Source organism: Halichoeres trimaculatus, unplaced genomic scaffold (assembly GCF_033239565.1).
Source record: "Halichoeres trimaculatus isolate MK-OKI-2021-1 unplaced genomic scaffold, fHalTri1.1 fHalTri1_scaffold_19, whole genome shotgun sequence".
NCBI classification, from domain to species: Eukaryota; Metazoa; Chordata; class Actinopteri; order Labriformes; family Labridae; genus Halichoeres; species Halichoeres trimaculatus.
In genome coordinates, this window is record NW_027437197.1 from 2,702,304 (window position 1) to 2,723,891 (window position 21,588).

Genomic DNA, 21,588 nt, shown 5'->3' on the forward strand with positions numbered 1-21,588 from the left:
AAATGCATTGGAAACTTCAGCTTCTCTTAAAAAATCTCCTTCAACTTTGAGAAGTTCCAGCCTCCTCATACTTCCACTTACAGACTTCATTTAAACTTTAAAATATTCAGTTATCTTTCCACTCTTCATGTTTATGTCTGCTCTTAAATATCTTTTACAGTTTGTGAGATTTCACTGTTCAAGCAACTTAAACTTTTCACACTTTGCCCTAAAGTCTTAGCTCCTTGAGTGCAATCATCTTCAGCCAGAGTGGGAGAAGCGCCTGCTGAAAGGTTGCAGCTGTCTTGAACAAATTGCCACAACTTCTGAAATCTTCACATTAGAAAAATAAAAAATCGACAAAATGTAGGTAATCTTGTCCTGCTTCTGACAAAGTGGTTTTTAAAGCAAAAGGATGGAGCGCTTAATCACAAAATGGCCAACTTTCAGGTAAAGTCAGCCCCAGCACTCATTTACTCCAATGTTGTTCAGTGTTTGTTATGTTTGTCTGAAAGCATTTTTGGAAAGTGCGGAAAAAACGATGTGTAAATCTTTCTGGCTAACCCTGTAGCTCACATGTTGCATTAACAACTCACCACATCAGGTGTTTTTGTTTCTGTAAAGGCTGAAATCAGGTCTCTACGATCTGCTAAAGACGCCTCTACATGATGAGCTGAGTAAATCATGGACCTAGTCATCCAGAGGGGGCGCTGTCTCTGGTTAAAGAGGTGCAAACACACAAAACAGGATCACAATCAGGATTAGAACAAGTCGAGAAGGTGGATTTGAGCTTTTAATACGTCATATTTACAAACAGGGTTACTCTGATGGACACAACAAAACACACAACAATGCTTTTTATAAATCCTGCAACAGAAACGCTGCAAAAACTAAAATCTGAGCAACTGTTTGAGTCTTATTTTTCATTACAAACTGTTTTATTAGACTTGGAATGAGCCACATTCACCTGACAGGTGCATTTTGTGACTCAGAGGATTTATCCTCATCCTTTTTACTTGACTGGATTCAGTTTTTGCAGCACAGACAGACCACTGGCCTCAGATGACTGATATATTCATCTAAGCTGCAACAAAAGTGCCCAGAATTTTGTTTTCCTGTCCGATTCTGTGCGTTTTCACCAGTTTTAATCACATGACAAAAAAAAGGATCTGTTTGGATTTCCTTCTGCTTCTTGTTCAGGCAGCCTCTGTTTCCCTTAAATCTTTTGTTTAGTGTAAAAATGAAGCGGCACATCATGCATCAAAAGCTGCAAACAGATGAAATAAAATGATTACAGTCCGGGAGGAAACACTGATACGGCGCTTTAAGATCAAAGTACCATGAAGCTCACATTAACGAGTAAAATCTGTTCAGGTACCGTAAAGAGAAGCTGTTAAAACGCAGACAGAACACAGTCGTGTTGTTTCTAAAGATCTTTGGGAAAATACTCAAACATCAGAGAAACTCAGACAGTTTTGATAATTAAAGCACAAATAAAACGATCACAGGAACATCAGACGCTCTCACAGCAGCAGGTTTGTGACGTTTTGTTTTTTCTTCTTGATTCCAGTGCGTCGACATCGAAAGTCAGTAAACAGTTTTATGATGATACAAAACAAAAATACGGCAAATAAAATCAAAAGTTCTGATACATGATGATATGTGTGCATGTCAGAAACATTAAGACTCAAATAAATAATCTCATAAAACAGCTGATATCACAGGGAGCATGCAGGAAGCCGTCTGATTGGTTAATTTACTCGTTAAAAAAGCAGATTAAAGTGTGTTTATTTAACACTCCTAACCCTCGCTTTAATGCCTCTGATGTTGTGCTTACACTTCCTCTGATTGACAGTTTTAGATTAAACAGTCTCATATCTTCCCGTGGGGAGGCATCCAAGTGACTTTTTGCAAAAATCAGATTTGCTGATATTTTGGAAACCTACGGTGGCTGAGAAGGTCAAACTAAAATGAGAAAGTCTGAAACACTTTAATAAACTTTAAACAAATTTACATCTTACACAAAAGTTGGATCATTTTGCTCGCCGTCTTTTGTAAGAAAGGATTAATGGGAAGTTAAAAGGAATGGCCGACAGTATTTTTGTTTTTTCCGATTATTTCGTGAGAGAAGGGGTGTTTATAATAAGACTTTTTCTTCTTTCTGCTCCTTTTCATTCATTTTAATTTTTTTATTTTTATGAAAACATGAATGAAATAAAGACCAACTTAACTAAACTAAACTTTTATACAATAAAAAACTTTAACCCATTTTACAAAATGCAAAACACTTTTACAGCTTGTGAAACAAATTTACCAAGTCAGAATTTTGACAGAAAGGGAATGTACTAAGTGCTGAATGTGACCCCGAAGTGTTTACCTGAGAGGTGAGTCAGTTTGTGTTTGGCGTGAGATTTACAGAGTTTTTAAAAGTTTGTTTTGTCTGTTTTGTTCATTTCAAGAGACCAACAACTAGGGATGGGAATTGATAAGATTTTTTCAATATTGATTCCCTTATCAATTCCTGTTGTGAATTTTCTCAGTACAAAAAGTAGCTTTACAGGTTTTCTGTGTCAACAACATTTAATTGAGTTTATACTGTAAGGGAATAAAATGTAATTGGTCCCTGAGTCTGGATATTTCTGGGCATAATTAAACAGAAACAGGTAAAAAATTCACACATTGTGACGTTGATGTACTGTGTTGTAATATATTAATAATTCAAGTAGGCCATCTAGTGTCTCAACGTGGTTATAGCAATGGTTTAAGTTGTTTGGAACCTTTCTTTCAGCCATTAGCCTTTCATTAGCCTGTTAGCTTTAACATTTGAAACTCTCAGTATTTTTTTACAAAGAGTTGATGTGATATGTTTCTGCGATGAAAGTTGAAATTCTATCCTAGAGCTGAAGTTATACTGATGTATGCTAACTGCTAGCATATCAATGCAGTTTCCCATATACGTTAGCATCAAGCTAGCTCTATTTTGTTATTTTGGTAAATAAGGTGATTTATACCATTTTGAACGTACTGAATATGAATCTCCTGAGAGAGAGTGATGAACATTTCTTTATGAAGTCAGTTCTTCAGGAAAACTTCAAGCTGAAAATCCTGAATCAGAGTTTTTTTGGGAAACATTATCTAGCCGCTAAGCTAAGATAGCTGACTAGCTAAATAGTTGACGTAAGGCCAGGTGGCTCGGGCACAATGTAAAGAATTGATAAGGGAATTGTTAAGCACAAAGGCTAACAATATCGTTGGATTGAAACATTACTTATCGATTCTCAACAGGAACTGGTTTTTGATTCCCATCCCTACCGACCAAACGAAAAGCAAAACCACGGTTTTTGGCCAGAGTGGGCTCCACAAAACGGACAAAACATAATGCACTCATCACAAACTTTTTATTAATTCTTAATAAGTCTGCAAATCTCACGCGGCTGTGTCTCTTCTCAACACAAACTGACTGACTTCTGAAGAAATCACTTCCAAGTCACATTTGACATTTAGTACTTTCCCTTTCTGTCAAAATTCTGACTTTGTAAATTTAGTTTGTCCTTTGTAAAAGCGTTTTTCTCATTAAATTCAGTTTTCCTTAGTGTAAAAATGTTGATTTGTTTAAAAAATGTGTTTCAAACTTTGTTATTCTGGTTTGCACTTCCCAGCCACCGTACGATAAGGATCAAAGTGCATCATTAACCTGCAGAAGCATCTTTCCTCCAGCGTTGAAAAGCAAGAGCAAGGATTCATGATTTCTTTTGTTACGCTTCTTTAACTTTTGGTGGCCGCTGCTACATTTCTGAGCTCATTTTCTCTCCTACTCCTCAGAAAGTCTTTGTTTTATTCAGGATGACGGTTTGAGGAGAATCTGAAACCGGCTTCGTACGAGTTAAAAATGGATCAAGCTGAAACTGGTGACGTTTTAGTTCGACGACACCAACCAGCACAGCGCAGAGTGTTTCACTCTTTCTCTCTCTTTCATGGTTTTCCAGTATGAAATGAGCAGGAATGCATGAAAATGAAGACGTTAAAGTGTGTCAAACCCCTCCCAAACAGTCCGTACCCTCATGTTCACTCAGCTCTGTCCTGTTCCCAGGCTTCACTGGCCTGCAGTGTCCTCGCCGTGGACGGCAGACAGCCGCTGCTTGTTGTTGAATAACAGTTAAATATTATCCAGATGACATCGATACTGCTGGATGTGTTTCCCTCTTTTGAATCCAAGTGTGGCCGCTGCCTCGAAAACAAATCACAGCTTTCTGCTGACGGCTGGTCGCACACGGACCTCAGGACACCACGGGAGACATGTCCCAGAGCTGCAGGTGAGAAGACGACAGCGTCAGTGTGGAAAAGCTCAGACAGATTAAAGTGAAACTCAACCTTTAGTCTGGGATAAAAGCTCGTGTTACAAACGAACGGCTGCGTAGCTGCTGCTCTGGGCTAAATAAAACATGAGATCCTGTTTGTTCTCATCCAGACCTTGATAACCTTGTCGGTGCCGGAGGTGAGCAGATTTCCCGTGGTGGGCTCATAGTGCATGTAAACAATGCCGTGCTTGCTGTCGTGGAAGGTGGCCGTGGGCGCCCGGCTAGGACACACAAAGGGAACGTGCGTTATGTTTCTGCGCACAAAGAGCCGCTACATGACGATAACAGAGGCCGATTGTTACTCACTCCTCGTCGGTGATGGACTCGTGGCAGCTGTCACACACCCGCACCTCGAACTCGAAGCCCATGAGGGGGATGGTGGAGCGTTTGGACGAACACTTGCCGCACACCGCCTGGCCGCACTTCCTGCAGTGGTGCTGGGGAACAGAGGAGGAGTTCAACGCGTCAGCTTCGATTAGCAGAAACATCTTTTCTCTCCAGGAGGAAGGGAGTTAGAGAAAGTGTCAGTCAGAGCTTCATTAATGCGCTCAACAAGGTCCAAAATCTGTGTTTCAGACTCCCAGCTCCAGACTTTAAAGTCCTGAATCAAGTCCAAAGTCAAGACTAAAACATAAATTAAGGCTGAGCTGAAAAGAAACCAACACGGCACTGACTACAAATCAAGACGTCTGAAGCTAATGCTCACATGAAATGGAGTTAATCTTGCAGTATCCTTGTTTTACAGTCATTACGGTAAATGTTTTTCATTTTTCTGTCTGTTTCTGTGGAACTGAGTTAAGTGTTTACATCTGAAAGTGATCATCTGCTGTCTTTCTACGACAAACCCAAACCTCTCCCTCCTGTTTGTGCTGCCTTCAGTTGAAATCATTAAATGGAAATGTAATTTATGATCCTCTCTGGGTTCACTGAGGATGCTCAGTCATTCCAGGTCAGAAAGATTTAACTCCAAACCTTGGGTGAATAAAATCACCTGTGATTAATCTTAAGACTTTAATGTTCATTTCTTTTATTGTGATGCTGTTTTCTTCTATTCGTTTCAGTTTTTTCTATCGACTTAGCCATAAAAAGATGGTCTCAACCTCTTCCAACTCACGCAGAGCTGGAATTATAACCACAGCATAAAGCTGTTCCTCTCAACGAGACGATAAAACAGCCGCAGGACGTTTGTTGACCATTAGTGGAAGAGAGGAGAAGAACGTGTTTTCTGGAAAGTTGTTAAGACTGAGACTGCACAGACTCTACTTTTCTTTGTTCAAAACAACTTTTTCCCAGATCCAACTCCACAAGGTCAGGTATTTATCAACAGTTAGGAAGAGCTACGCTTTAAAACCTGACAACAAGCTAACTTTGTCAGTTTGTAGCGTAGTTTAGCAGCTGCTATATTTCTCTCTCCTCACAGCCCGGTGCTCTGAGACGTGTCTGTAACGTGTAACGTTAGTGAATCCTGGTTCTGTCCTACCAGAGCTCATCTACCAACTCCAACCTCACCAAGCAGAGCTAACGTAACCTGGCTCTTCATTTTATTGATAGACTCTCAAGTTTGAACAGACCACTGCAGAATAACTGCTGACTGTGGGTTGGAGTCAACATTAGCACAAATAGATTAACCTGGGTTTTAGCCCTTAGCTCATGTTTTAGCCATTACTTGTGTTTTAACCTTTAGTTTGTGTTTTGATGTTAAGCTGTTGTTTTTGCCTTTAGCTCATGTTTTAGTCTTAAGCCTTTGTTAGCCGTTGGTTTGTGTTTTAGACTTTAGCTCTTGTTTTTGCCTTTAGCTTGTGTTTAGGCCCAAAGCTCTTCTTTTCAGCCTTCAGCTTATGTTTTAGAATTTTGCTCTTGTTTTAAGCCTTTAGCTCTCGGCTAGCCTTGGGCTTGTGTTTAAGCCTATGGCTCATGTTTTTGCCTTTACATTATGTTTTAGCCTTTAGCCCTTTTTTTAGCTTTTAGCTTGTGTTTTAATATTTAGCTTGTGTTTCAGCCTTTAGCTCCTAGTCTGTAGCTCATTTTTTAGACTTGAGCTCTTGTTTTTGCCAGTAGCCTGGGTTTTAGTATTTAGCTTGTGTTTAAGCCTTAAGCTCTTGTTTTTAGCCTTTAGCTCTTGGCTAGCCTTGAGCTTGTGTTTTAGCCTTTAGCTCTTGTTTGTGGCTTGACCTTATGTTTTAGCCATTAGCTTTTGTGTTTTGATGTTGAGCTGTTGTTTTTGCATTTAGCTTGTGTTTTAATCTTTGGCTCTTAGTCTCTAGCTCATGTTTTAGACTTTAGCTTTTGTGTTTGTCTTTAGCTCTTGTTTTTAACCTTGAGCCTTTTTTTGCCTGTAGCTTGTGTTTTAGTCCTTAGCTGTTGTTTTAGCCTTTAGCCTGTGTTATAGCCTTTAGCTCATGTTTTAGCCTTTGGCTCCTGCTCTATCTCTCTCCTGTTTCTCTTTCTTCTGCTCTTCTGTCCTTTTTCTGTCTGACAGTTAGGCTCCAGTGTCCACCATCGCTACAAAATTAATCACAGACATTATTTTCAGCAGAGAAAAACACAGATCTCTCTTCTCTCTATTAAACTTAGTCAGCTGGTGTGGTGTTGTCATAGAGACTTAGACTTAGTAAATCAATCTGGTCCTGCTCGACCTGATCAGGAAGCTGAGAAGTAGCGATCAGGCAGATATCTAGAAGGAAAACTCCTTTAAGGATTCAGATATAAGTTTGTGTCTTCACCTGTCTCAGACCGATCTTCTTGCTGTCCCACATCTGTTTGAAGTTCCAGAAAAACGGCTGCTCACACTTCTGACAGGAGTCGCTGTCCAACCACTCTGGAGTCTGTACAAACACACGTGGGGATAAATTATGTTTTACAGAAATGAAAGTAAAAATTCACACACCCGAGAGCTGTGTGAGATAAAAGTTACTGAGAGTAAATACAGACAACATCAAGATCTAACTAAGTGTGAAGAGACCGGCTGAGCACAGAAGGATAAGAGCGGAGGCTGAAGATAAACTCTGTGTGTGTTTCCAAGAGAGAAAAATCAATGAATGTTCTGCTAATCTGCTGAACTCTCACTGAATTCATTCTGCTGCAGGAGGTGAAGCAACAGCTCCACATTTTCTCTCCACGTCGTGTCCCAGAGTGCAGGCTGCCTTTGTGTGTGTGTTTGTGTGCGGGGTTCATGTCCCCCTCCCTCCATCTGCAGCCTCCTCTTCCCACCATCTCACCTCTTGTCGTGTTACATCCATGTTCCAGATGACGATGCTTCCATCTGAGCTGCAGGAGATGAGCTGACGGGTGTGTGAGGCGTAGCACAGGCCCTGGACTTTCTCACTGAAAGAAGAAACACGCAAACACACATGTAGAAAACACTCCCACCACGCGAATCAGTCGCTCCTTAAGGTGTGTTTGTTCTCACTTGTGTCCCTGTAGCTCGATGGCGGTGCCTTTGCGTCCTCCGATGTCCCACATGATGATGGAGTGATCGGAGCTGCCGGAGAATAAAACCCTCTGGGTCGGGTCCCAACACAGCGCCGTCACGTTACCTGCAGAAAAACATACAGTGGGGGAAATAAGTATTGAACGCATCAACTTTTTTCTCATCACATTTATTTCCAAAGATGCAATTCAAACAAAATTTCTCCCAGACATTGGTATTAACTCAAATAATCCACAAATGAAAAGAAATCACAACGTTCAGGTCCATAAATAATGATTATGTGGAATTAAGTACGATAACACAGGAAAAAAAGCACAGATTGTCTTTAAATCTGGAATATTCTTTGGTGCCCTCTGGTGAACCCTTTTCTTTACTTCTTTCCACAAATGTTCAGTTGGATTGAAGTCAGGTGATTGACGAGGCCATTCTAACAGATTGATTTTCTTTTTTTGAAACCATTTGAGAGTCAACTTTGCCGTGTGCTTTGGATGGTTGTCCTGCTGGAAGGTCCAGCCACGTCTCATCTTCATCATCCTGGTGGATGGCAGCAGATTCAGATCAAGAATTTCCCCATACATGGCTCCATTCATTGCTCCGTCAGTTATATGAAGTTTGCCAACACCACGAGATGAGAAACAACCCCATGCCATGATGCTTCCACCTCCAAACTTCACTGTTGGTGTAGTGTTTTTTGGCTGATGTGCAGAGCCATTTCTCCTCCAGACATGGTCTGTAGTATGACAGCCCAAAAGTTCAGTTTTGGTCTCATCTGACCAGACAACATTCTCCCAGTATTCTACAGGCTTGTCAAGATGCTGTTTAGCAAACTTTAAACCAGCTTCAACATGCCTTTTCTTGAGGAATGGAGTCTTGCGGGCTGAGCGTCCATAGAGGCCATGGGGGTGGAGTGCATTGCCTGTTGTTTTCTCTGTTACAATTATACCTGCTGCCTCCAAGTCTTTCTGGAGCCCTTCCAGGGTGGTCCTTGGCTGGTTGAGCACTCTTCTGACTATCTTTCTGACTCCCTGGTCAGAAATCTTCAAGGAGCTCCTGTGCGTGGCCTGTTGATGGTAAGGTGGTGCTTCTTCCACTTGTGAATAATGGACCCAACGGTGCTGACTGGAATATTCAGGTGCTTTGATATAAGTCTGTAACCAGTTCCATTCTGATGCTGAGCAACAATCAGGTTGTGAATGTCTTCAGAGAGCTCTTTGCCTTTACCCATCATGAGGTGTGTGGTATTTAACTGCTTGGTGAAAAAAACACCTTTTTTATAGGACCATCAATTTGCTCTAGCCCAGCTGATGTTGGTTTGCACTAATTGGAAGTTCAAGTAATAATTACTGACAGATTTCAGGTGGTATGGTGCATTTCCTGTCCAAAGTATACAGCCTTTCCATGGTGTGTTCAATACTTTTTTCCTGTGTTATCGTACTTAATTCACCATAATCATTATTTATGGACCTGAACGTTGTGATTTCTTTTCATGTGTGGATTATTTGAGTTAATACCAATGTCTGGGAGAAATTTTGTTTGAATTGCAGCTTTGGAAATAAATGTGATGAGAAAAAATGCTTTCAATACTTATTTTCCCCTCTGTGGATGTGTGAGTGAAACACACCTGTTTAATTTTTCAGAAACTGAAACTCATCCTGAAATCTCTCACGTTGTCTCCTCTCCCTGAACCCGGCGTCTTTGTTCCTAACTCTGAACTCATCTTCGCACTAATTCAGATCTCTTTTTATCCTCCAACTACAAGCATCAAGCTTTTTATCTTTCGGCTCTAAATCCTCGTCGAGACATTTTCCTCTGACTTTATTCGAAGCCGATTTTTCAGTTGAAGCTTGAAAAGATTTCTTTAAACACTCGAGATCATCAGGGACTCGTAGCTTTCAGAAATCACCTCTTAAGAGGCTGAGTAGAGCTGCAACCTGTCGGTGGATGACACAAGCTGACAGAAGAATAAACAACGCAGAGGAATTCAAAGATACGATGGATACAGAGGTTTAATTTTCCTCTTTGACTGTGTGTGTGTGACGTACCAGTGTGTCCCTTGAAGGTGGTGACCAGGCTGCAGTTGTCCTGCTCCACCTTCAGGATGGTCACCTGACCCGACTGGTCTCCTACGAAGGCGTGTCTGGTCTCAACGTCAAATCTGAGGCGAGGTCAAGGTACGAAAAAGAAAACACCAGGCAAACGATCTCCACGCTGTCAGCGAATGTATCTGAGCTGTTTTCATCTGCTGACCTGGTTCAGTCACTGCAGACCACAATCACCACAGCGTGGCCCCGGCACAGAAAGAGGACACAATAGCATACGGAGTGACCTGGTTGTGCTATCTCACCATAAACTTCACCTTAAAACAGATTCATAATTTTCACGTGATGCCAAACACTTACAGAACGGCCCACCTGAGGAGCAGGAGGCTTTTCACTGCGGCTCACAGAGGAAACATAACGAGCCAGTTACATATTCAAAAGCTTAAATCTCTGACAGTCGTTGGAGCCGAGGAGACAAGCCAAGGTGATATCTGTAATTCTCACTAGGGACGTCCTGATCCCAAAGTGATATTGGTCTGATATCAGCAAAAAAACAGCATTAGATTAATTTGGCTTGTAAATAGAATCTCTAATACAAGCAGTCCAATCCAGACTCCGCTCCAGAGCTTCCATCAAACATACAGAGCCCACATGTTTAAAACTAAAGCGTGTACTAAGGTGCTAAAAAAGCAGCAAGGAGTCGGAGTGATGTTGGCTGTGTGGCAGTATTTTCAATTCAAGTCGGAAAAAAGACGTCACAGCCGAGTGCACAAGTTTCTTGTGATGTCACAGAACTTAAACACCCCCTGAGACTTATTCAAGCCTCAAAGACCTACAAATAGAGCTTTTCAAAGGTCACAGGTGCCCAAATTTGAAGTTTTTCTTCATATCTCTGGTTTCTGTAGTAGTCACATGATGTAAATATTAGTGCCGTCACACGATTAAAAAATTTATCTAATTAATCACAGGATTTGTAATTAATTAATCTAATTAATCGCATTTTAATCTCATATCTGCTTAGGGTCCTCAAATAAAGAATCTGAATTCTAGGACATTACAAAATCATAAAGCATGACTAATCAAATGAAAACACAAAGAAGAGAAGATTTGTAAACCCACAGTTTTTTTTTAACTGGCCAATATTAACATGTGATCACATGTGGGTGAGAGCGGTGTGCGCTCTTTGGATGAGAGCTCAGCATGGATATGAGGAGAAGATGAGAGATGACAGAGACATAGAGAGACGCTGCAAGTCAGAAAAGTTCAGGCAGCTCACGCTCCAACTGAGGGTGTGTCGTGGGAGTTCAGAGAGAAAGAGCGGCGCCATCGTGAGAAAAGACGACGGAGATCATGGAGAGGATCAAAGGATGGAGCGCCCGAGATAAACGCGATCAAAAAAGTATGTTTTGTCTTTTTTTTGGATCAAAAACAGGAAGAGAGACATAAAAGAAGAGAGTCCACTCTTCTTAGGTAGTTTTGGTGTTTACATAGTCAGAGAAAACAATAAAATGAAAATGGCTGGCAGCTAATGAGTAAATTGTGTGTTAATTTTTATAACACGTAAATCTGTCAAGTGATAGCTTAAGAAAATGTGCCTCATTCTGAAAAAAAATTAAACTAAGGACGCATTTGATCTTGCTCGTTTTCCCTCCTTTGTCATGTGACTCATAACTATGAATTAAAAAAAAAACATTAAGTCCTGGTGTTTCAGTTCCTTTTGCATTCAGAGAAACTAAACTGATAATTTCTGTGATGTACAGTGACCAGCAAGAATTCTCACCACTTAGATTCATCATACTTTCATTTAACATCAGAACTTGCTGTACTTTATTATTTCTAAAGGTCAGATGTTCTCTGCATGTTTCATGCAGTAACTGAAGGTGCAAAAACTCATTTTTCTTTATGCACAAAATCGGATTATTTTCATGTTGTTTTGTGAAAAAGAGAGAGCATTTTCAGGACTTTTTTTTTGGACTCCAACAAAGGTAAATATTTGGAGTTGTTGTTATTTATGGGTAGATATGCTCTGGTTTTACCGGTCTGGCCGACCTGAGATTGAACCAGGCTGCCTGTGGCCCTGACACTAAATCAGGTTTGACTCCCCTGCTGAAGACTCTGCAGAGAGGAGAGCCCCAAAGTTTGGGAAGCAGCAGCCTCCCTTAAATCAAGCTCTGCAGTTAAACCACAGCCTCCTGAAACAACCACAGACTGGATGTCTAAAACACATCCCTTTATTTCCTCTGCACCTGCAAACCACCAAACAAAACCCCTCATTAGACTCAGAGCAGAGCTGCTACAGACACAGCCTTGTTTCCACAGCGAGGGTCACTCCAAACACCAGCAGGCGAGGTCAAAGCTCAGCGCCGCTTTTCTCTCCGTGTTCCTCGTCGTGCCGGTCGGACAGGTTAGCATGTCGAGGCTAGTGGGACAGGAGCAGAGTGCTGAGCTCATTGGTATGGATCAGTGTCGCTGCGGAGCACTCACGGCCTTTCATGTGGCCGTAACAGAAACCTCCTCAGACAGTTTCCTTGACAACAGCATGACTGATGTCTATTGTTAGCCCGTTTCCATTAGAACAAACTAACTGGGAGCTAATCTCAATCGCCCTGTCTTTCATTGCTGAGGCCTTAAAATAGACCGTGCCATCATAATGAAAGGCAGAGATTTTTCACAGTCCAGAGGACCAAAGATGGCTCGACACTCCGTTACGTCCACTTGGCAGGAAGCTGAACGGTCAGCTTCACTGAGCGCGCTCCAGAGGCCAAGCAGCCGACAAATCGAGACAACAAACAGAGCAGGAGGGGAAGAGGTCGGAAAAGGATACTGTAGTCCTGAGACCGAGGCGGCTGTGTGATACGTCCCCAGCTGCTGGCCGCTCTCTGAGCAGTGCCAGGTGAAGTTTTTGTCCTGGCCGGTGCTCAGGAGCCACTCCATCTCCAAGACAAACAGCACCACGGTCACTCTGCCCTGGTGCGCTGCAGGAACACAAGAAAACTCAGCATTAACCTTCAGCTTTAAAGGTTTTATTCTTGATTTCATCTGAAGAAAACACTTTTTCTATGTTTCAAGACAAACCTCCTGATGTTAACCGACTCACACACACATGCACACTTCCTGTCTCACCCTGATAAGTGTTTGCTGGGGTCATCTTGTTGTAGTCTTCAGACAGGATGAACTCCTGAAAGACAGGAAGTGGAGATAAGTGGTCACACTGACGGAGGTCGATGACTGAGCTCGCTAAATGGATCTATAAATGTCAGAGCACTTATACGGCAGAGTTTACGTCTTAATGCGGGAGCAGTACACAGAGCAGACGCCGGGCTCATGAATGTGAAACTTTCCTCTCACAGAGATGAGCAGTTTCTTTTATTAACGTCTAAAAATGTAAACGCAAATCAGTTTAGTGAGATAAGACACAAGCTGGTGTTTGGGGAAGTTGAAGTTTCTCGGGTTGATTCATGATTGAAATTCTTAAAAGTTTCACTCCTGTCTTGACTTTGCGTCGGGTCAACTTGTTCCCAAACAAACAGCTCCCTCTGTGAAATTCACAAACAACAAAAAACAGTTAAAAAACGCGTGTTCAAAAGAACAGCCCCTGAGAGGATCATCAAACGCTGAAAAATGAAGCACTATTTGCCAGAAACCACTGAAGACGGCTTTGTTTATCTTCTTTCAGAGCTGCAGGGGTGATGTAAGAAACAGCTGATGTGTCGTTAGATTGTAGAAGTGTATTCATATTTAATCCTTTTATCATAAATAGTGAATATCTTATCTGAGTGAAGCACATTTCAGCTCCTTTTGGAAACAATTTTCCTTCATTTCAACATTTGATTTCAGAAAAACGCCCAAGGATCATTTCTCTATCAGGATTTTCTTACAACTTATATTTTTGAGGCTGGTAATGTATGAGGGTATTTAGGGTACAAAATGTTTGAGCGACTGTAACATTGAATTTGTATACCAGTAAATCTGATTTCCCACACTCTATTAGTTGTGTACTTGTAAAATAATTACCAGTATGTGTCTATTTACAACACAAAAACACACATTCACAAAATCGTAATTCCTGGTGCACAAATCCTTTTCTACAAGTCACATATTTCAGCATTGACACGTTCACATTTTGGACCTATTGTTGCAGCGCACTAGGTGCAAAACACACTTGTGCACCTGTATCAAATGAAGTGAAGGAGGGGTGAGAATTTGAATATGTGCAAATCTGAATGGTAACTTATGGACAGTAGCTCAAATTGCTACTCACAACCACTTGAATCCTCCCCACGAGTCACACATTCTCCGTTTTCTGCAAGTGCAAATCAGAAATGGTACTTCCTGTTCTGCAGAGATATTTGGTGCAAAACTATAAAATGATCTGTCCTGCTCTGAGTTTGACAGACTTTTGGGCCAGTCAGAGAGAAACAGCCCAACCAATCAGAGGTTTTTATGCCTGTTTATGCGATTATGCCTGTCACCGATTAATCAACATCGGCCAAAATGTAGCCGATTATAAAAATTTTTGCTCCACAGAGATTCTGTCGCTCCTGCTCCTGTGTGTCTGTGTGTTGGGCTGCACACTGCTCGAGTGCCCGCCCCCTCCGTCCACCATTATGTCATGTAAGACTATAGAACAGCAACACAGCAACAGAAAAGGATTTGTCATACTAGAAATTATTTTACAAGTACACAACTAACAGAGTGTGGGGGATCAGATTTACTGTGTAAGGGCATGAAGCTCTCTGTAAAGAGGCTAAAGTTTCACCTCATCATGACTCAAATCATGGACTTTGAAACTTTGCATCAGAAACAAATGTGGAAACAACATCCATATAAAATACACAGAGAAGGATTCATACCCCACAGCCCCCTGAGCAAAAAGTCCACAATAAGGTGAGTCAATGTGTGACGCAGCAGGTTATAGCCTGGAACATTCACAGCATCCGAGTGAACAGGATGATGACATTTTCTGACAGAGGAAATCTCACACTGTGAACAGCTAGTTCCTGAAAATATCAGGGCCTGAACGTCCTGTAATTATCCAGAAAATGTCAGGAGTTCATGAGTGAAAGGGGCTTCTGTGACAGCTCACAGCGACACATTTCAACTGACAAAACAGACTCGATAGAAACATCCTCATTGTGGACGTGAGATCAGGAAAACACAGAGAATATGCACATTTTGAGCTGAAGACAATGAGACATACTGCAAGGAAACAGAGTAAGACTTACGCAGATAGCGCCGGTGTCCATCCCCACAGACAGCCTCCTGGTCTCTGGGTTAAAGGACATACAGGTGCTCTGTGCTGGAGACAGAGAGACGAGACAAACAGTCAGCCCTCTGCACACAGCTCTCTGTTTGTGGATGGTGTGGATGGCGTTCCACTGCTCACAGAAATAAAACACTCACATGTTTTTTACAGCGACAGAGGAGACCCTGTTTGTCTGATTACATCAGCTGAGCTCATACACCTGCTCCTTGATTCAAAGTGCATCACCTGAGCTTGATACTCATCTCTTATCTGAGTCAATCTAGACCAGGAGTCTGCAACCTTGACTTTGATAGGAGCCATTTTTCCTCAGCTTACCTGGATTAAAGTCATTCAGGAGCCACAAAATTCTACTTTATTTACACAATAAAAACTATAAAAAGTATAAAATTCTACACATGGTAAAAAGGAAACAGAAATTATCTGAACAGACTTTTTTAATTAATAAAATAGAACATAAAAAATCTAAGTTTTTAAAAAAATTTGCAAGAATTTTGAAATTTAAAAAAACTAAATTTCATTTAAAATTACAAATTTTAAAAGTTTGCAAAATTTCCAGAGAAGGGTGAAACAAAAAAATAATAATACAAAAATCAAAAAAATTAGAAATTTCAAAAAATTGCAAATAAAATGAAATAAAATAAATTTTTTAAATTTTGCCAAAAAAATTTAAAGAACATTGAATTTGAAGAATTAACAAAAATATCAATGAAAATGTAAAATTTCAATAATTTTGCAAATAGTTTGAAAAATGTTTAAAGTCAATCTTTTGTGAAAACATCAAGTATTTCAGTGTTCATATAGTCAAATATTTTCAAAAAGCTTTTTTTTTTTAATTGAAATTTAACAGAAGTTTTAATCATTCTTTTACAATTACAAAATTTGCTAAACTTTTGGACATTTTTGAAATTTAAAAAGTGTGCAAAAGTGCAAAGACTCCTGACATTTAAAAAAGTTGTCCCAAAAAAATCTGGAAAAAAAAATGTCCAAAGCTAAAAAAAAGACGTGAATTTTTTTAAAAATCTGCAAAAATTTCAGACTTTTTCAAGAATACTTAATTTTGATAATATAATTGATGTTGTTGCTCAACTTTTTTTTTTGTTGTTTGCTAATGTCTTCCCACATATCACGCAAGTATAGTACGAGAATTAAAAATTGTACAACACAGGATTTTATTTAGTGTCAGTGTCTTTAATCATCAATGCCCTCTATTAGAAAAATGGAAAACTTTATTTCAATGATGATTTTTAAAGCTTCAAGGAGCCACTGCAAAGGAGACAAAGAGCCATAGGTTGAAGACCCTTGATCTAGACCTTGGTTTCAGTCCTCCTGCACTGCGCCCTTCAAGGATACGCAGTCGGTGCATAACTCAACATTTTAACATTCACAGCTTCACGATGGTCACACACCGGTGCGTTAGGTATTCTATCCGCCCGCTGTGGGTTAATTGTGAGATACACAAACATTTTTTCTCCTGAGTCTGTGTTGATTCGAGTCCATGAAGCAGAACGTGCTTTGTTTTTGTTGACACTCACACTGCTGCTTTATCTGCATATTCACAGCTTCATTTTTATTGTCTTGTTTACTTGAACAATATTTCATTAAAAGGTGATTAACTGCTGATGCATTCATGTTTGTTTTTCTTCATTGTAGTTTTGACATTTTAACATAACTGCACGGAAACAAAAATGCCACAACAATCACATTTTGGTTTGTTTTTGGATAAATACTGCCTAATAAGGCTGTTTTCTGTAAAGTTCAGAGTGAGACGGTAAAACTATTTTGAGAACTTCCTTTTAGCCCCAGAATGGAAATACTTTAGATAATTTAGACATTTCTGTTCGACATTTAACCGCTTTGTGTTGTCACAGTTTCCTGAATACACAGGCTGGGCTTGGGAGAAAAAATAAATGTGGGAACAAAGTCCCTGTGAAGTGACCTCCGCTGTAAGTTTCCAAATGGGACAACAAACAAGAGATAGGGGAAGTCAAACACTGAATAAACACAGCGTTAGACCAAAACTACATCTAAAAAACAGTTTAATGTTTACCACAGTATCTTTAAATCTGTAAAGAGTGTTTAATTTGTTATCTTCTGCTCACTATTTCCAGTTTTTCCATCAGTTAACTGCTAACGTCTGCAGCCTCTGGTGCAGCGACTGCAAACCACAGATCTTGCTGATGGTAGCACGGGATTTCCTTCAGTTGCTCAACTTGCAGGAAAAAAGGACAAACAGTGTCACAGACGTGCAGCACTGCAGTACTGTTGGAGAGACCAGCACGGCTCCCTGACCTCCCCACCATCTTGTCTCAGTGTGGTACGTTCTGTCTCTGAGACACAATGAAAGAAGGGAGAGCGACTGATCCCACGGGACAACATGTTGGTGCAAATTCAGGAGCGGTTTAAGAAGTTCTTCATGTCGTTGAGAGAGGTGGAGTCTGGGTGAATCATTGTGTTCATCACAGCAACCGCAGGGGAAGAGTGAGCAAAAAACAGGAATTCATGACATGTCCGTTCCCAAAAGTACATTATCTGAATCACTGCGGACGAATGCATCAGATATTAAAATCTATTCATGACTTATTCAAATATCCTGAACAACTAAATGATTTGGCTCTAAAAGGAAGGCTTAAAAAACATAAAATATGTATTTTGAAAAAGGATACTCACAGGTCATTGTGTGGTACACACTGGGCCAGTACTGCCCGCTGTCTCTCTTCAGCCATACTCGAATCGTCCTGCAGGATCAAACCACGCGCAATGGTTAAATGTCTTTCAGGCACCAGATATACATGGATTAGACAGAAACTGATTTCAAAAGAGGAAAAAGGCTGAAGATTAACGACATTTTATATGTGGATTGCATGGCAATCTAACAGACACAAACATGCAATATTTACTTTATGCAGAGCTATATCTGCTGCAGACAGAGCTGAAGTATTAAAAGCTACACGATGACCATTTCTAAATCCCTCCAAGCGCTGCTTTATTATCTTCTGTGACAGAAGTTTTTGTATTTGCATAAACAGGAAACATTTATGCTGGTGATGATATAACAGCCTTATTATCAGACAACGGATACACTGGCAGAGCTCTGGGTTTTGGGGCACTTGCAATACATAAAACATGAGTTATTTCACTTTTTTTATTTAAAAGAAAGTGAAAATATTCAATATTTGGCAGCCCTGGCTCTTTTAGATGCTACCACTGGCTCTCAGGACATCATAACCATAAAAAGATTTACTAGGAAGTATTAACTTTAAGAGCCAAATCAATGATGGCACTGCACGCTGATGAAACCTACAGAAAATGATATATCTGTTCTGAAAAATCAAACATTGCTTATCAAAAAATAGGGAGATATACCTTTTACGGTCTGAGTGCAGCTTGAGAAGGAGAATAATCGGTTTTGAGAGAATGTGCAGCTGGTTTAAATTCATTCAGCTTCCTCTGTTGACATTTTTCCATTTGAAAAATACATTAAGTTTATTTGGCTCCACAAAGAAATGTCTGCAAACATTTTTTCTCATGATGCTGAACAAGAATCAGCTGAGGTCACTAACACAAATCATATACTTGGAGCAGAAAAGTGGAGACATATTGTCAGGTATCTAGAGGTAACTGAGGGAGGTTGTGAAGATCATTTCCTCTCTTGAATTATTAAAGGCATCAGTCTAAAGACTTGGACTCCTTTGTTAAACACGGTAAAGCACACAACCTTTCAATATCCAGCGCCACAAAGGCATTCTCTGCACATACAGTATGTCAACAGTCTGACACACAACCTACATAACAACCGATAAGGGGCAAATACACACAAAGACAAAGGCAGTGTTTCAACAGTGAGATCAAAGAAAAACATAATAGACATAATAGCAATGCAAAATGATATTTTCCCTATCTTGTGCAGAGCAATTATTGAAATACTTGAACAAAACATCAATATCCCAATGCAGGAGTTCCCAAACTTTCCAGCTTGCAACCTCAAAATAGTGGTGCAAGAGGCTAGGTAGATACACTGACGGGCATATAAAAAAAAAATAAAACACAGATCAAAAAGTATGGTTGAAAAATGTCATCATTAACAGTTTTGGGTTTTGAGACACATTTAACAACCTCCTATCAGTGTCTAGCAAACTCCACTTTGAGAACCACTGTCCTAATGTAAAATAATACAGAATATACTCACTGCATGAACTGTTTCACAACAAATAGGGGTTTTGTTTGATTTTGATATGATTGTACTGTTACTACTTATCAATTAATCATGATAATACCATAATGAATTGCACTTTTTAAGGTTATTCTTCGATTCAACAAACTAAAAGTACAAGCACAGCCTGCATAATAAATAAACGTAGTATCCGTGACGTCACTCATCTGTTTATGATGCAGTAATTTTTCTCAGTCATGGTAATGTAAATTGTCAATACAAATTTAAGAGTTTAATGTCGTAGACTAGCATATACAGCAAGTCAGCTGACAGAGAGATGTTAGGGTATGTTTATAACCATGAACCATTGCACTGTTAACACATTCAAAGTGCTGTGAAATCATTAAACCAGACGATAGCATGAGCTCAATCAATGACAGACACTCTGGGCATAGCGCTATAGTAAATAAAAGAGTAGTGTGGTTTGAGTTGGAATATTCTGGAGCTAATTCATGGTCCAGACGTCGTTAAGCTCCAGGCTTACCTATCCTCCGACACGCTGATAACACCGTCCTCCTTGGGGATGATGACTGCCGAGCTAACAACATCTTGGAAAGCCTCGATTTTACTCAGCAAACATGGCTTCCGAGCCTGCGGCTGGGGCTGAATTTCTGCCGCCATAAGTTGGTTGTGCGCGTGCCTCCGTCTGCGGGTCTTTCTCCGGGAAACATAACCCAGTCCGGTCCGGTTCGGTCCGACGGAGCCTGGTCTGGGAGCTACTCACAGGCTGTCAGAGGGCAGCACACGATGTTGTGACGGCTGCCTGAGATGGTGTTAGTCAGCTGACAACACACACCCGCCTCCTCGAGACACCGAGCACTTCCTGTGAGTAAAATAAGACTTCCTGTAGGTCAGTCGACGACACACTTTCAAAATAATGGCATGATTTCTTCAACTAAAATTTTTCTGTCAATTTCAAATTCTATTTTGTTATGTTGGACAAAATATTACCACATAATCGTTTGGAAAAGGTTGAGGTGTAAAGCTTTAACATATCAAATTAAAGCTTTTCTGTGATCCAAGCAACCCCCGTGGAAAAAGTGATACATCTCATTTCTTTGCTGGTTTTGTCGAGAGGCACCCATCTGCAGGGACTGAGCGTCGCCATATCATCAACACATATCGGAAAAGACAAACCAGAAGTTGGTCCTCTTCCTCTATTTTTCACTTTTTCAGCTGTGCAACACCATGCAGGAACTCGGGCACCTCTTAGAGCCAATAATACCAGATCTCAATGAAACACTAATTAAATTTCGACGTAACCAGATTTGGAGACGTTATGCTGTTGACATGTATTATGCACGTTTCGAATGAAACAGTAATTCATGTAAGAAACAAAACAGAAAACGGAAATTCAAACCAGAAATACAACAAAAAATGGTAAAGAAACACAACCAGGGGTATAGCGCCAGTCTGAATTCCGTTAACCATAAACAGGAAAATAAAAACATATTTTGTTATGGAGCCCCGAATAAAATCTCGAATATGTCCAACTTTCAGTTTAATGAGAGCACCGTAGCGCCAAAAAAAGTCAAAAAGAACACCAAGAATATTTTAACTTTTCTTTTTCTTGTGTTGTTATGTGTATATTTTTGTGCATCTTTGTTGGATGATTGCTGTATCTTAGTCCCTGGCTGCAACTATGAGTATATTGGTAATTGTACTTTGGTAATACTGAAAAAAAAAAAAAAAAAAAGACTCAAAAAAAGAATCTTCACTACTGTAATAAGTTTAATTGCACATTCTTACATTAAAAAAAATCACAAAGAAGACCAACTTCCGGTTTGCCTTTTCTGGTATGTCTTGACGATATGGCGACGCTCAGTCCCTGCAGATGGGTGCTCTTGGTTTTGTCCTGTAAATTGTGATTTTGACAAGAAATCTAATTTTCTTAGGTTATTTGAAAAGGTTTCCCCATGCCTTTACACTTGGGTCCACCTGCCTTGTCAAAAGGATGAATAACAAATTTGTAATTGTGATCTCAAATAATTTTAAGTAGCCATTAGATAAATTACTCTGAACCTGAAGTCTTGTTTTCAATAATATCAGTAACTTCACACACTACTCCAACTGAGCATGACAGCTGTCAAGTAGACATACATCAGAAACATGCCGTTTCCGGTTTGGACTTTCAAATTAAGATACAAGCATGTATTTATGATTGTTTGGCATTTACTTTCAAGTTTCGTTTTCTCCCTGAAAAATTACGATAGGACTCTATGTGGCCTCGAAGTATTACACTGTGTAAATGGACGAGAAAACAACGTCACACCTAACTGAAATTGTTTGGGATTTTCTCCAAGCTG

At 40.2% G+C, this 21,588-nt stretch overlaps 1 protein-coding gene across 1 annotated transcript; it reads right to left on the minus strand.

The window, feature by feature from the left end:
• Positions 1-761: 761 nt before the first annotated feature.
• On the minus strand, positions 762-20,093 carry wdfy2 (WD repeat and FYVE domain containing 2). The gene is made up of 12 exons (XM_074695383.1): positions 19,767-20,093; positions 17,740-17,807; positions 15,032-15,105; positions 12,930-12,984; positions 12,631-12,781; positions 9,810-9,922; positions 7,747-7,873; positions 7,556-7,661; positions 7,061-7,162; positions 4,644-4,774; positions 4,450-4,558; positions 762-4,286 (listed from the first exon to the last, which is right to left on the minus strand). The coding sequence occupies exons 1-12, from the start codon at positions 19,901-19,903 to the stop codon at positions 4,257-4,259; spliced, it is 1,203 nt and encodes a 400-aa protein (XP_074551484.1). The 5' UTR covers positions 19,904-20,093; the 3' UTR covers positions 762-4,256.
• Between the last annotated feature and the right edge of the window lie 1,495 nt (positions 20,094-21,588).